Source organism: Chelonoidis abingdonii, chromosome 1, assembly GCF_003597395.2.
Source record: "Chelonoidis abingdonii isolate Lonesome George chromosome 1, CheloAbing_2.0, whole genome shotgun sequence".
Taxonomy (NCBI): domain Eukaryota; kingdom Metazoa; phylum Chordata; order Testudines; family Testudinidae; genus Chelonoidis; species Chelonoidis abingdonii.
Genome location: NC_133769.1, coordinates 262,410,361 through 262,426,921, shown reverse-complemented (window position 1 = coordinate 262,426,921; position 16,561 = coordinate 262,410,361). Strand labels below are relative to the sequence as shown.

At 42.4% G+C, this 16,561-nt stretch overlaps 1 protein-coding gene across 1 annotated transcript in view; it reads left to right on the top strand.

The window, feature by feature from the left end:
* The window catches only part of COL4A2 (collagen type IV alpha 2 chain), a 242,093-nt gene that overhangs the window by 156,683 nt on the left and 68,849 nt on the right, over positions 1-16,561 (top strand). The window contains exons 16-22 of the mRNA XM_075061499.1: positions 939-983; positions 4,264-4,317; positions 4,980-5,046; positions 10,258-10,359; positions 10,809-10,964; positions 15,564-15,656; positions 16,030-16,193. Coding sequence (XP_074917600.1) covers positions 939-983; positions 4,264-4,317; positions 4,980-5,046; positions 10,258-10,359; positions 10,809-10,964; positions 15,564-15,656; positions 16,030-16,193 — 681 coding nt within the window. The remainder of the gene's footprint in view (positions 1-938; positions 984-4,263; positions 4,318-4,979; positions 5,047-10,257; positions 10,360-10,808; positions 10,965-15,563; positions 15,657-16,029; positions 16,194-16,561) is intronic.

Here is a 16,561-nt window from a genome sequence, read left to right as displayed (position 1 = left end):
ATAAACAGCCTTATCCAAAAAGATATACAATTTAAAACATTCCAGCAAACTACACACATGTAAACACAAAAACAATATAAAAACCTATTGTCTTCTACCTTTTGTACTTACACTTGGAAACAGAAGATTAGAAAAGCCTGGAGATAGAAATCACTCTCATAGCCGAGAGAGCACAGAACAGAAACAAACAGACCAAAGGACACACACCCAAAAATCCGGTTTCCTGATTGGTCCTCTGGTCAGGTGTTTGGTTCCCTTTGTTAACCCTTTACAGGCAAAAGAAACATTAACCCTTAGTTATCTGTTTATGACAGAGAGGCCACTGGCTCCACACTCATGCATATGAAGTGACCGGGACCCCCTCCATATTGGGGTCTATAGCCAACGCTGCAGCCTATAGCAACTATAAAAGTCCGTGCTGAAATCCTATGACCTGTTTGCTGGTTTTTGGGGTGGATTCCATTTCTCCATCCCCTTCTTATCCTCACAAAGCCAGATTAATGGGTAAGGGAATTGTGACTGTCAACCTTATTGCTTTTATTCATATACACCCCAGTAGAAAACCTAAACCTGTTCGAGTGCAAGGATCTTGTAGCACCCAATTGGTGTTGCTCCATTTCATTTGTCCTCATAGTACTGCTTCTGAAATGAACAAATATGGTGGAAAGGATAGGCAACATAAATATTTCTAAAAACACTCAGGGATCATAACATTCTTATGGTGGTTTTATAACGTCTTGCTAAGAAAGAAAGAAATTAGCCAGTTCTGTTTGTACTGTGCATCTGCTTATTAGAAAATAAGTCTATAAATTCTTATTGTTATGGTCAGTTTTTTTAAAAAGCTCAAATGCATGGCATACATTAGCTTAGAAGTGGCAAAGATTAAAAGATTTGTCAGAGTTTCACTTTATTCTGCAAATGATGTTGTACTTTCATAGGGATTACCTGGTATCAATGGCATCCCAGGAGCTGCCGGGGAAAAAGTGAGTATTTAGCACAAAAAACAGATTTTGTTTCTAGCACACTGCTTTTAACATATAGAAGTGACATCTTCAGATTATGGAAAAATACATGTTTTATCTTGGAAAATGACAGAGCATAATATCAATACAGAGTTTATTCTAACCGATTCATTCTAATTTATTATTTACACAGTGCTATAAGTGTGCACAGCACTATATAATGTATAACAAGTGCCAGACAAATAACATGCCCTACGCTACAGACATCAGAACTTTAAGTGGGCACAACAGTACATAAGAAATACATAATCAGTTAACATTTTACCAAATTACATCATAAAGAGCCAGTTTTGCACAGTATAAGTAATCCTTTGGAATAATCCGTGCTTGACTTTTATATTTAGACTCACTAACTGAAAATCAAAGTGTATTCCATATACACTTATCAAATTCTGATCTCAGTTATACCTTGTAAATAAAATCAAAATATTGTCTGGACTCTCCAACTGCAATCAACTTGACTTTATGGACCAGGTAACTCCCTTGTTTTTTGGGGAATCCTAGTTATTTTAAAAGTAAGGGGAAGGGGGGAATGGTCTGGTAATCAAAGCCTGTATTGCCATTTAGGAATATGTTTTCAGAGAGCTTTGGAAATGTTGTATTCACAGTTCCCATCATTGCTGACATGAGTTCTGTAATTTCTTTTACAGCAAACTGAAATGTGTTGTCCTTTAGATAGTTTTCATCAGATGTTGTAGAGGTCTGTGATCCATGGCCATCTTGAATTTCTGAGCACAAATGAAAAGGAGAGAGAGAAGGAACTGAGAAAAATCCTAGCTGATTCTCTGGGTCCATAGAAACACTCAGTAATGTCTAAAATAAAATGCTGTCATACCTGGCATCTCTCGTGCTTTTTATTTGTGTGCATAAAATGGCTGCTTCTATCAGTGTCAGAAACCATGCCCATGAGATATTCAAATAAGTCTATGGCTACAGGAATAAATGGTTTCTCTATGCTTCTTGATTATGGTAAGGAATACCAATCCTTGTGTGAAATCCACAGCTCTTAAGCTACTGTCAAAACGGCTAGTCTAGAAGAGAGAAAACTGGCAATAATTTCCTTTTATTAAGTAGGCTTGGTATCTGCACCCATGTCAGAATCATTTATTGACCCCTTTTGTCCCTTTTTGAGTTTGAGTCCCAACAAAATTTTTAGTAAAGGGTACATTTATTTCAATGAGATGTAACTGGTAAATCATGACATCTGAAGGAGTAGGTTTCCCAGTATGTTGTTCACCAGCAAAAACATTTTTTAAAATTACTGTAAATGTTTGACTCCTTTGAGAGAAGAAAGAACTATAGCTCAGTCCTTTCAGTGTACTTAAAGTAAGCAGTGGATAATTAGGAAACTCCTGGCTTCCTTTTTAGATCTACAGCTCCACCTAGTGTGAAAGAGATTTTACATCTATTGTATAACAGTTTTCTGACAATGTTTGACATATATTTCCATTGTGGATAATATCTTTGATCCCTGAGGAGTCAGTTTGTGGTATCTTGGAGAATGCTGTGGTGTATTGCAAAGCTTTAGAACTGTGTAAAATGTTTTCTGAAGCCAGTTATTGAAATATCTACACTATTCAGGAGTTCACTACACTCTTCAGTTTTAGAGGCCGTATATAAACACGTTGGCTCAGATCCACAGCTAGTGTAAATTGCACAGCTTCACTGTCAGTGGATCCACACTGACTTACAGCAGCTGAGGCTCTGGCCACTATTTTATTTTAATGCTTTAACTTTTTAGAATTTCTGTTTTCTGGAGTACGCATGGACAGTGTATCTAGAATTCAGTTCTAGAAAATTTTTTAAATAAAATATAATAGTCCTGATTTTTCTCTCCCTTACACTGAAATAAATCAGGAATAACTCCATTGAAGTCAATGGAATTACACTGGTGTAAAACCAGTGCATGCGAGAGGAGACGTAAGCCTGATATTTTCATATGCACAGCTGAAATGTACACTACTGGAATATGCTATATTGCACCCTGCTGACACAGACTTCATATTTAAGCCATTTCAGACATGTGCCAGAAGACTGGTGTAGGCAAGCACTGGAGGTGTCATTGTCTCAGTTAAAAGAATAAATCATTCAATTAATTAAAATGCTCTACAGCAGGGATCGGCAACCTTTGGTATGTGGCCTGTCAGGGAAATCCGCAGGTGGGCCGGGACGGTTTGTTTACCTGCAGTGTCTGCAGGTTCAGCTGATCACAGCTCCCACTGGCAGCGGTTCACTGTTCCAGGCCAACAGGGGCTGTGGGAAGCAGTGGCCAGCACATCCTTTGGCCCACACTGCTTCCTACAGCCCCCATTGGCCTGGAAAGGCGAACTACAGCCAGTGGGAGCTGCGATCAGCCGAACCTATGGACGCTGCAGGTAAACAAACAGGGCTGACCCACCAGTGGATTTCCCTGATGGGTCACTTGCCAAAGGTTGCTGATCCTTGCTCTATAGAGAGATGTTTGTGATAAAACATTCTTACAAATATTGGTAGTTTAATTAGGCTATCTGCAACAATAGTGCATTTTGTATTGCAGTAGCACCTAGAAGCCCCAGCCCCAGGATGCTTGGTACTATACAAACACATAATAAAGAGACAATTCCTGCCCTCAAGAGCTCACAACCTAAGTATAACTATTACTTTATTATAATAATGACATCTCTAGGGTGTAGCTCATTAGTATATTCTAGACAAGTTTCTCTAGCTGACTGACATCTGGGGGAAACCCCACTGTGCTGCAGAGTAAAAGAGACATTGTGCATGTGTATTGTCTTCATAACACCGTCTCCAGGGACTAGAGAGGATGGGCCATTTGCCTTCTCCTTACCCCTCTTTCCTTCAATCTAGAATGCAGGTTCCCATCTCAAGATCTTCTGAGAGCTGAACTGTTTCATTACCTGTATTCCATTCTGTATTCCTCCAACTAAGCTATGTGCCAGGGCTGCACCAAGGCTAGCATTTGACCCAATATGCAAAATATATAACAGGAAAAAACTGAAAGGTAGAACTAAATTATTAATGCCAAGAGTAAATCCCGAGGGTGACAAACTTCTCAGCTTTGCTGCATGCTTCACACACCTTAACTATGTTAGAGGAAACCATCATTCTCATGCTTTTAAAATGACTGCTGTAACAGATTAAAATAATGCCAACAAGCTGGTCTGCTGAAAAATCCTTTAACAAAATATCTTCACTCTTTGTCTGATTTAGAAAAAGGCAACAATTTTGATATATATTTCAGGGTTTCCAAGGATTTGATGGCATGCCAGGCAGCCGTGGTCCTAAAGGAATGAAGGTACTTCTTTACTTTCCTGCACTAAAAGTGAATTTAATTTGTCAAACTTAGTAAACCAGACATAATTTTGCTTATGTTGTATCTGTTCATTAGAATAAAAATATAAGTGTCTGTTGCCACAATTGACTAGGCAGTTGTCTATGCTGCTTGGCTGTCTGTCAGTAACCAGATATTTCAGAGAAAGGTGTAAAACTTCACAAAATGTGCTTAACTGACACTGTATTATAGGGAAGGAAAAGAGGGTGAATATTTTCTTTGCCCCCAACTGATGAAGAAAGCGAATGAGTGGGAAAATCTGGATGAATGAAGATGATAAGTAGGAGAACCAGTGAAAAGGTGGTGTGAATGAAGAGAAATACAAGGCTTTTGCTGGTAACTTGAGGCCAGATGTTATAGGTATTTAGTGCCTAGAAATGAAGAGAGACACCAAATGGGATTTTCAGAAGTTCTTATGCAGGTTAAGTGCCTAATTCCCATTGAAATAAAGATCATTGGGAGTTTGAATATTCTATTAGGTGCCTATCTGCTGCTAAGGTGCCTAAATATTTTTGAAAATCTGGTCCTTTGTGCAACGGACCCACATGCTGAAATAGTCCCTCACCGCAAAATGGCGTAGACACACTCTGAGTAAGTATCTGACGCTTCATTATCTATTTATACAGGGAGAACAGGGTGAGAGAGGGTTTCAAGGACCACCTTTTTATACTCAGTTTCCTGTTGCAAGAAAAGGTATGTCTTCATTGCTCAGAATACTTGTAATGCTGATAGATTATCTTTGTTTTCCCATCTTCCCCCACAGCAAAAGCATGAAATGCAGAGAACTCTGCTCCTTTAGTAAAACTAGTCTGTATACATGTTACTAATCTCAAACAATAGTGTACAAACTCCCTAATAGAGTAAAGTTAAAGTTATCTTAGTCCTGATCCCTCTTAGGCCTTGTCTTCACTCAGGAAAAACGGGGTGTTCTTAGCTTGAGTTAGCTATCTCAAAGTGAAGTTAGTAGTTTTCACACAAGTAAGCAGGCTGGGTTAAAGATGCTAGCCTAGTCTTTAACTCAACTTGCTAACTCATGTTAGCACTCCTTTTTTCCCTAGTGAAGACAAAGCCTTACTTTACAGTAAGTATTTTTGTGACATTTATATGCAGTAATGGACAATTTAAAAGAAATCACTGGTAACATGACAGGTGAGGTGAGCCACAGACTGATGTGAAATCAATATTCCAGATTGTTAAAATACAACTGATGGGTGTATTTGAAGACCAGGCAAAAGAAACAGATTATTTTTATCACAGCCAGAGCTTTAAACTAAACATTCAGAAAGATTCCTGCAGTCTACGCTCCTAAATGAGCTTAATCAAGGGCTTACCTACTGTGATGCATCCCAAGGGATCCCAGGGTTGTGGGGTACCTCGCTACTACTTGTCCTTAGCATGAGGAAGCCTTGTCTGTACCAGCTACGGGTCACCACCAGCCACAGGTAGCACAAGGGCTTCCCTCGGCACTCATGTGGGCTCCACTGTCCCTCTGCAGGTTAGTGATAGGCACATTCCAACCTCCAAGTCCTCCACGCAACTCACTGGAATACCCAGCACCTGATTCGCTCACAGAACTGCAGATCTTCTGCTCCCTAAGAAACAGTACCCTACAGTTTACCAGAAGCGCTGTACAACACAGCTCTCCATAACTCACAGCACTTAGAGAAAGCAGTTATATGTTTATTTAACAAAGAATAGAGATTCATATGATAGCAAGCAGAAGTATTGGAAACAAAAGGTTACATCTAAAGTAAAGCCATAACATGCATACCAGAGCCAAACTTAACAAACAGAACATTATTATGTCATAACAGTAAAAGTTCACCCAAAATCCTTCCAGGATATTACAGCCAGGCTGTGATAATCTGTTCATGAAACAAGCCCACTATTAGCTTACTTGTAGGTGAGAAGATACTAGGATGTACCATGTAAAAACCTAATATAATAAAACAGTCCTTTGATCTTTATTCATGAACATCCTCCTGCTGTGTATTCCTTCCTGTAGATTTTGTGACCTCTTGTTAAATTCTTAATCTTGATTAGTTGGTGTCTTAGTTTGTAGATAGGTTTCATTGTGATATATACAATACTTAATTGGTACATAACCAGGCAGATAGGAATGTCTAAAAGGAACATGTTTCTCACCAGAGGCGATGTGTGTGTGGAAATGCAGTCATGTGCTCTCCCTGATTTCTGCCTTCCATTTTCAACATTTTCTACACAGATGTTTTCAAACTGGGGGGAGGGACGGGGCATATGAAGGAACATTTGTGGGGTGGGAGGTAAGCAATGATGCCAGGTGGCTCAGGCCAGCGCCGCCAGTGGAGCTTGAGGAGGGACCGCCACTTCCACCCCCCTCACTCATCTCCGCGGCAGGGCTCAGGGAAAAAATGCCACCTCCACCCTGACTTACCTGAGCAGCAGGGCCAGGCTGGCGCCGCACAGTGTGACTCGAGGAAGGAGCGCCATCTCCACCCCCTGAAACACCTCACAGGCTGGGTGGCCCATTTAGGGGAGTCAGGGGGTGGAGGTGGGCTCTCTCCCCAAGCTGCCTGGCATAGCCACTCCCCATCCCACCGAACCTTCCTTTGTGCCCCGGTAGCAGGGTGTGCTCCACAGTTTGAAAACTTCTGTTCTAGATCCAGAGGTGACATGTGGGGCGGTCACATGCCCCCCAAAACCTTTACATTGTGTCCCCCACTATCAGCAGTTACGCATCACCTCTGTGTCTCACTGTTATATTTGGACCCAGCAAAGAAGGAGATAGATACAGACATAGGGAGCTGATAGAAACACAGCTCTCTACTGTGCTCGCTTATTTTTCTGGCAGCAAAACTGGAACTAACAAAAAAGTGAGTCTCCGTCCTGCAGAGGCTTTGCACATATAAACATTTCTCTGCCCTACTTTAAAAAAATACCCTTCCCAAATACGTATACATTCTTGTTTACATGGTTAACATGAAACACTGTATAACCTCTGTCATGAACATACAGCTAAGGCAGTGATTCCCAAACGGGAGATCGTGAACTCCTGAGGATTTGCAAAATGTTGTAGGGGATTCTCGGCGAAAAAATTCTCTAATGGCGACCAGAGCTGTCTCTAGGGACCCTGGGCAGCGTGGGACCTGCAGCCCAGAGCCCCTGGGCTTCCAAGAGCTAAGCAGATCAAAGCAGGCATCTCTATCATACTGAGGAGATTTAAACTTCAAGACTCCTTATAAGAAATGGAAAGGAAGGTGGATATTTTTTGCTGTTTTAAAAATTAAATAGGCAGCTAGTACTGTTTTTAAAATGATTATGAAGAACAAGTTTAAGCTTTGCAGTAATGTGCGTTGTTTGCCTGGACTGCTCAAGACCTGAATGCTTGTGTAGGTGGAATTCTTTGAGTTGGCTTCTTAAATACCTTCATGCTGTTTCACATCTGATACTCCTTGGTGAAACATCGGAGCCTTGTATCAGAGGGGTAGCCGTGTTAGTCTGGTTCTGTAAAAAGCAACAGAGAGTCCTGTGGCACCTTATAGACTAACAGACGTATTAGAGCATAAGCTTTCGTGGGTGAATACCCACTTCGTCGGATGCGTCTGACAAAGTGGGTATTCACCTATGAAAGCTTATGCTCCAATACATCTGTTAGTCTTAAAGATGCCACAGGACTCTCTGTTGCTTTTTATAGGAGCCTTGATACAAGCTACGAAAGTGAGATCTTGGAAGAGTGTTGCCATTTTCATAATGTAATAAAAATACTGCAATGATGAATAATAAATAGTGTATAATAAGCATGTCATAAAAACAACTTTTCTATTTCCGCAGTCGCTGCTTTTATAATTTATACTCAAGTAAAGGATAAAATCTCTGGAAATATTAATTTTTAGGAGGGCGTTCATGAAACTTGGCAATTTAGTGAAAGGGGTTCACAGGTTGTTAAAGTTTGGGAACCACTGAGCTAAGGGTGGCATAAAACCTCAAGGTTGTAACATAGTTTGTTTTGGTCTACACAGGCAAAACCAAAGTATATTATAATGTGGTTAATTATTGTTTTTTGTGCAAAATATTTCAACATTTTTGAAATAATTTCTTTTCCATGGGTTTCAAAAAGGAATGATTTGGGTTTTTTTTAATTTGTTGGTGGAAAATGTTTAACAAGTCAATTCTAAATAACTTTTTTCATTTTTTCCCTTCCTTTTCTCTCTTACTGGATAAAAAGGGGAGAGAAAGGCCATTTTAACATATTTTCAATGGAAAATGTCAATCAGCTCTATTTAGGTTGCAACCATGTTGTTATTTCGTTCACTAACATAGCTGTAATTTTAGTGTAGATCAGCTCCCAATCATAAGTATATAGATACTCATAATTCTCTGTATTGTTACAGAGCTGTCTGACACAGCTTCTATTATAAATTGCTCCTTCTAATATTCTGGAGGGAAAAAAATCTCCTTTCCATATATAACTTCTTATGTGTAGGCCTTGCCACTTTGGAGAATTTCTGCTTAAAGTTTGAGGTCGATCATTTTTCCGTTATGAAAACGTGGTGGTTTTTCAGTTTTAAAAAATTCAAATTCATTTGTATGCTTGTTTCATAGTACTGACTGACTGTAAAAACATCAGCTTTCATTTCATATATTCCCTCTTATACAAAATGCTATTTTTGCTAAATTGGATTGCAAAAGCTTTTGGTTCTTGGAGGTCAGCTCTGTGTCTGCTACAACTTTCCCGAAAGGGCTGCCAAGTACTGAAAACTCCATTCCATCTAATGATCTAGTTACTCATTTAAATAAGAGGACATTTCACTGATTCAAATTGTGAGCTTTTCACTAAGCTTACGCTGCATGCTACAGTGATTGTTCCTAAAAGCTGTGGGGATATTTCCAGCAGCTCAGGTCAACAATCCTAGAACCATGGACAGAGAATCCCCTCCATGCATAGGCCTGCCCTCCCATCCAGAAGGCACAGACAGGCTCCACCCCCTTCAAGCCCCACAGAGGCCCCTCTCTGGGTTTGGATAATGGCACAGATTAGGAAGTGGACGAGTAGGTAGGCAAGGAGTGGAGGAGAGGGAGCAACACATGCCATGTCCCATCCAGCCTCATAGAGCTTAGACAAAAAGCATAATACAACCCCTATGCAACAACTGGCCCAAAATGCAGCCCTTCTGCTCCCTGGTAGCAAAGGGACTCTTCCCATCATGTGTCCTCTAGAGTGTAAGGCACCCATCAAAAGAGGAGGGACTCTTCCATGTGACCTAGTGCACCTCCTGTGAATGGGTATAATCACAGGTGCGCTGCCACTTCATACTAGGGAGGTTTGAGAGTAATTCTGCCTCTTTTAGTGAAGGGAAACTCCGCACCGCCCCCACATGGGCATGATTGAACCCTAACCACTATATCCTCCAAAAAGCACAATCTGCGGATTTATGAACTCACACTGTCAGGCTTATGTTTCATATGGCAGCTGGCAGATGTGTCCAGCCCAGAGCTCAGTGTGGCTGGGATACACAGCAGAGCTATGCAGCTGTTGAAACTTTAAATGCAGATTTATTTTTCTTAACCTTTGTGTTTTCTTTAAAACAATAACTTTTTGTTAATACTAACTTTATAGGGCAATTCAGATATTATGATATAACCTTTAATAATGCTAATTTTAAATATTTTCTTCTGCAAACCCATTTTCTTCTGCCTGACAAATTACACGTATCTGTGTGTGGCTGGATCTTGTGCTGCTGTGAATACTGCAGCTTTTAATAAAACACTTTCTGGAATGTGTCACCAAATGAAGTAGCTGAATATTCTAATTTATCTTTCAAGAATTACAGTTGGCTGAGCAATCTAGAACATGCAGTGCTGCTTGTGTGTGTCACGAAGATCAGCAGACTAACCTGTATTCTTGGGGATGGGGATGTGTTTCAGGTGTATCAGGTGATCCAGGATTGCCAGGTGTTCCTGGACCTGCAGGAGACCCAGGGGACCAAGGAGATCCCGGCCTTCCTGGTCTTCCTGGATTGTCAGATGGTAATATTCTGATATTTCATGATCTAAATATTGACTCACAACAATCCGCTGTGCTCCAATTTTAGTCAGAATTATTTTGGGGACGAGGCAGGAATACATATGGAGCACGGGGTATTGAAAGAGGCAGTGTGGTGTGGTGGATAAGGAACTGAACTGGTAATCAGGAGACCTGGATTCCATTCCGGTTTCTGCCACTGACTTCCGGTGCAACTTTGGGCAAGTCACTTGCAAACAGGTGTAATGATACCTAACCACCTTAGTAACATGCTTTGAATTGCTCTGATGAAAAGTGGTGTTATCACTATATACAGAATACCTGCATTATTTCCTTATGTGGTGGAAGTAGTTAGCCTACTCTCCCTCTGTAACCTAGCATGCCTGTCCTCTTAATCTGAGAGCATGTTTGAGAGATCATTCTCAATTTCTTGGGTGACGTGTTCCCATTTCAGATGGCTCTGAAAAAAGAGGTTTACGTGGAGAAATGGGTGCCAAAGGTTTTAGTGGAGAACCAGGTTTTCCAGCAACTCAGCCAGGCCCACCAGGTAGTGATGGTAAACCAGGAATTCCAGGATTCCCTGGCCCACCTGGTCCTCCAGGAACTCCAGGTAAGTGGCTAGAGATGCTGCCAGGCCGTAAGGTCTTTAGAGAATGAACAGGTTTAATTTTAGGGAATCAGAAATGTCGTTGTTTGATCATTTTCTCACAAGGCTGCTGGGCTGGCATGTCAAATAAATAGGTCAGATTGGGAGAGGAATGGGCATTCAGTGAGAGGAGCAGAATGTGGAGGAGAGTAAGTGGTTGTATGCACCTGGGCAGGAGAGAGGGTGCCAGAAGGACAAAGAAACACAGGAAGAAAGATGTGTTCACCTGATTTTTCAAACATTACTAACAAACCCTGGAACGCACATCTGGTTGGTTGTTTTTTTGGTTTTTCTCATGGTTTTTGGATTTTTCAGCAGAGAAATTTTGCATAGCTCAAGTTTTGAGCAACAGGCATCCACCATTGCTAGGGTTCCTTTTGTTCCCAATGTATTTTAAATAGTTGTGTCCACAGTTAAGTATGAAGGTGGCAAACATTAGCCATTGGTCTAGATCTGCATTGGACAAGAAGGGGTGCAGTCTTCTGGCCAGCAAAAGATTTTAAAAAATGCTGATGCTGATCATTATTTAGTTGTCTAGGAGCAGTAAGGAATCTGATAGAGGGCCCTGGGACTTTCAGCCACAGTCACAGAGCTGATTCCTTTGATGAATAGCAAACTGCTAGCTCCATCTCCCTTCTTGATATTTTCTTTTTTCTATCAACGTCACTTCTTCCATGCCTGGGTTACAGCTGTTCATCCAGGCACTAGTCATTCAGGTACTGGGACAGTTTTGTCAGGGTTCTGGATATCATTTATATATTGCCGGTCAGTGGAGCTGGAACAATTTTTTATAGTGGGGGTGCTGAAGGGGAAAGCCATGTTTTTGGGTTGTTATTAGTACTTCAAGCCAGGGGTTGCACCTGTACCCCCAGTTCTAGCACCTAAGTTGCTGGTTCTATGTTGAAGACAGTAGTGTCTCGCCATATCCTCTAGAGGTCTTATGTATGCACTGACCATGAAGAATTTGTGATTTCTCCCTGTGAAGACGTCAGGGAAAAGTAACTCTTTGCGATCTACCTGAGAAGAATGGTCTAAGACAGCGGATTTCAGTTTTGTCCAACCCCACTATGTCTCTGCTTAATGAGCAGTATCTAATGATCACTCATGTTGAAAGATAACCATGTTAATACTGCTAGATGTTTTGATATCTCTCCATGGCTAAAAGAAAATAATCCAGCAGTCCAGTCTAGGATATGAACATAAAAACATAGCTTTAAATATTTTTTTTAACTTTCACTGAGGAAAGGATTGTGGATTAGATCCTGGCTTGTGATACTGTAGACCATTTCACATAGGTACTATAAAACTGCCCTAAGTAGTCTGCTGAGTGTTCCCCTAACATGGAATAGCTACGTCATCAAAGCATCCCCACCCCCAAAATAGGAGGAGGATCTGGAATGCTGGTAGGGCCAGAGTGTGATGTCCTCTCAGCCAGCCAGTGAAATCTGGAGCAATGTTGAAGCTGCTCCAAGTTATATCATGGTTTGAAACAGATCATGGCAATCTCAAAGGTGAGGTAGGGGAGAGTGTAAAGTATTGTGAACCAGGTAGCTTAAAGTCACCTTTCCACTGAACTGAGCAAAACTTTGGCACAGCTGGGGACATAGGCTTATGCATTGACTGAATGTACAGAGTAAACCCATGCAGTATACTCATTGTAAATAAGCTGTCATTAGTATGCCATGGAATTGTAAATTTTAAGTATTTAGAAATGTTTTAGATGTACTATATTATATCAAATGTGGTATAGCCAATACATGTCAATAATACTGCAGTTATTTACTAACGGAAATTGCGGTAGCACGTCTGAGCCTCAGAACCTATTGTGCTAGGTGCTGTACAAATACAGAACAAAAAGGCTATCCCTGCCCCAAAGAGCTTACAGTCTAAGCATAAGATGAGAAAAAACAGGTATATACAGACAGATGGGGCTGCACATGGAACCAGTGAGACAATACTGATCAACATGATAGGCAGGGGCCCCACTACAACAGCTGCATAACCACTGTCTGGCAAAAAATCTGAAGGAGGACAATGAGGTGGCTTTGTGGTTGCTTACAGGGAGCATACCCCAAGTGTGAGGGTTAGTTTTACATTTGATGTGATGGGGAATGCAAAGCAATGAGCTAGCAAAATTATCATGTTTTGAATGGATACAAGCAAGGGCTGTGTTTAGGCTGAGTTTAAGCTGACAGATGGACATCCCAGTGGCAATGTCACTGTCATATAGACAGGCCGATACTTTTTAGGTTGGAAAGGAAAAGACCAGTCTGGAGAGGAGAGGCACATGAGAGTCATCAGCATAAAGATGATGATTGAATTTGTGTTTGTACATGAGATGGCCCTCTCCTCTTCTATATCTTGTCCCTGGGCAAAGGAGGGAACTCTGGGGAGGGAGAATAAGGAGGATTCTCCAAAGGACACGCTGAAGGAGCAGCTAGAGAGGTAGGAAGCGAACCAGGAGAGGACTGTGTCATGAGACCTGAGGGAAGGGACAGATTTCAAGAAAAGTATGGCTGATGGTGTCAAAGGTAGCTGACAGATAAAGGATGATGAGAACAGAGTATCTGGCTAAGAAGAGATCTTTAGAGACTTCGGTGAGAGCAGTTTCAGTGCAGTGCAAGAGGCAGAAGCCCAACTGGAGAGGGTCTAGGATGGAATAGGAGGAAAGGAATTCGAGACAGCAATTGTAAAATTATGTTCTATGACAGGGGTAAGCAAACTTTTTGGCAGGCCATGAATGCTCACAAAATTGAGGTCAGGGTGCAGAACGGTGTGAGGGCTCTGATTGGGGGTGCGGGGTCTGGGGAGGAGGAGTTTGGGGTGTAAGAGGGTGCTCTGGGCTGGGACCGAGGGGGTTGGAGGGCGGGAGAGAGATCAGAGCTGGGGCAGGGGTGCAGGTTTTGGCTGGGAGTGCGGACTCTGGGGTGGGGCTGTGGATGAGAGGTTTGGGGTGCAGGAGGGTGCTCCAGGCTGGGATCAAGGGGTTTGGGGAGTGGGATCAAGGCTGGGAAAGGGGGTTGGGGCATGCAGAGAGACTCAGGGGTGCAGGCTCTGAGTGGCACGTACCTTAAGCAGCTCCTGGAAGCAGTGGCATGTCCCTTCTCCAGCTCCTACGCGGAGGCGTGGCCAGGTGGTTCTGCATGCTACCCCATCTATAGGCATCGCCCTGGCTGCTCCCATTGGAGCACTTAGGTGCCAGATCAGGGCCATGCCATGGCTTCCGGGAGCCACATGGTACGGCCCCCAACCCCACGCCCCAGCTGGAGCTCGCTGGCGAGCTTAAAACAGCTCGTGGGCTGTAGTTTGCCCAACCCTGTTCTACGAGCATAGAGACAAAAGGGAGAGGGGAACTGGGTGATAGTTGAAGAGGCAAGTGGGTCTAGGGTGGGGTTTTGTTAAGGTGGGAGAGACTAAAGCACCCTTGTGTTGTGCGGGAAAAGAGCCAGAGGAGAGTGAGAGGTTAAGGAGAAGAGGAAGGGAGGAGTCAAGAATGGGAGCAAAGGCAATAAGGAGATGGGATGTGGTTCTGGGGGAACTGGAGGAGTTAGAGGTGAGCAGTTGAGAAACTTCTGTATCTGTGACAGGGAGAGGAGGAAAGAGGGTAGGAGAGGAAGGGAAGGTGAGGGGAAGGGGACGGTCATGGCATATTTTGTCAATTTGCTCTTTGAAGAAATCTGTGAGACCCAGGGTAGAGAGGCAGGTGAGGGTGGGAGAAGGGATGGGGTTGAGGAGGAAGTTCAAGGTGGTGAAAAGATGGCTGGGACTGCAGGTGCAGGACTCAGTTAGGTTTGAGAAGTAGAGCTGCTTTGCGAGGAAAATGACAGAACTGAAGGAGGAAAGAACAAATGTGCAGTGGAAGAAGTCAACCTGGTCTCAGGATTTCTGCCAGAGACACTGCAGCAAAAGAGCAGGAGCAGAAGAAGCGGGTGTTAGGGGTGAGCCTAGGCTGGGGATGAACAAGGCAGACACTGAGAGAGAGTGGTAAAAGAGAGTGAAAGAGTGGAAAAAATTGAGAAGATCAATCATATCAATGGAAGACAGAGCAGAGGAAAAGTCATTGACATAGATAGTCTCGAAGTCATATAAGAACCAGGTGGCCAGGCACGGTGGGGTGGGAGGGAAACGGACAGTATCGAGAGAGACCAGTGATGGTCAGAACGGGGCGGTTGAGCAATAGAGAAGTTAGTGAGCAGAGCTTGGAAAAGACCATGTCAAGTAAATGGCAATTTTGGTGAGTGTGAGAGTTGAACCAGGGCTGCATATCAAATGAGAAGGTGAGGGTGAGGAGATGAGAGGCTAAGGGGCAGATGAGTCACCAACATTGAAGCTGAAGTCACCAAAGAGGAGGGGGGACATTGTGAAGACAGAGAGTCAAGATTAAAAATCAGAAAGAAAGGCTGATGGGGAGGAGTTGGGTGGATGGTAGATTACAGGAACATGCAGGGAGAGAGAAGAGTCAGATGCAGTAGTGCTCAAAACAGGATAAAGAATGGGAAGGAGGGCAGGAAGGGTAAATATACAAGACATTAATGCTGTATTTCAAATTCATTAACCACATAGGCTATCCTTTTGGACTGAAGGGACGCCAGGGGGATCCAGGTGAGGCGGGCAGCCGAGGTTTCCCAGGGTTCCGAGGACAAAAAGGATTGAAAGGTAAGACAGTATAAATAGTGGGCCAAATCCGGATGTCCTTATTCATCCAAAACGTTCGTTGTGCTCAGTGTGAGTTTTGCCTCAGCATGATCTGAACTAGGACTGCAGAATTTGACCTAGTGCTAACACAGTAAGAAAAATATCTCATGGGGCTATTTCTTTTCCCCATAAAGCACTTCTTTTATATACTTATGTCTTCATTAGGGATCAATTCTGGTCCCAGTAATGTAAATTGGAATTTGTCATTGACTTCAACAGGGCCATGAACCCCAATGTATTAAAATTATCTTGCCTAAAATTTCTCATAAAAAATTCTTCCAAATGTTTGTTTTCAATGAGCTTCTATGTTTTCCTCCCTCCCACATTTCTGCAGGTGAAACAGGGGACTGTAAATGTATTGAAAGTGAGGAAGCCAGACGGGGTCCTGCTGGTCCACCCGGTCCACCAGGTTTTCCAGGCCCAACTGGACAGCCTGGACGGAAAGGAGATGTTGGAGATCAAGGTCAGCATGGTCTTCCAGGCTTCTCTGGTGCAAAAGTAAGTTATTTCTTTCTTTAATCCATTTTTTTCAGAGACATACTAGAGCTTGTCAGGAAAAAAAATTGCTTGTTTTCACTGCAACTTTTCTTCAATATTCATATTTTTGCTTTAAATATTGATGACAACCCAAATGTTTTTCATGAAAATGGATTTTTTGGCAAATCACATCATTGTTCATCAAAAAATGTTTCAAACAAATTTTTTCAACCAGCTCTAATAAATCCACTGCTAGCTGACAAGCCAGTAAGGGTGGGTTTTAATGTTGTTTCTAACAAAATACATGTGTTTAGCTGCTGAATTTTGAGGATCTTATTTATGATTTTGAAATAGAATGCCAGGGTTGGAAGGGACCTCAGGAGGTCATC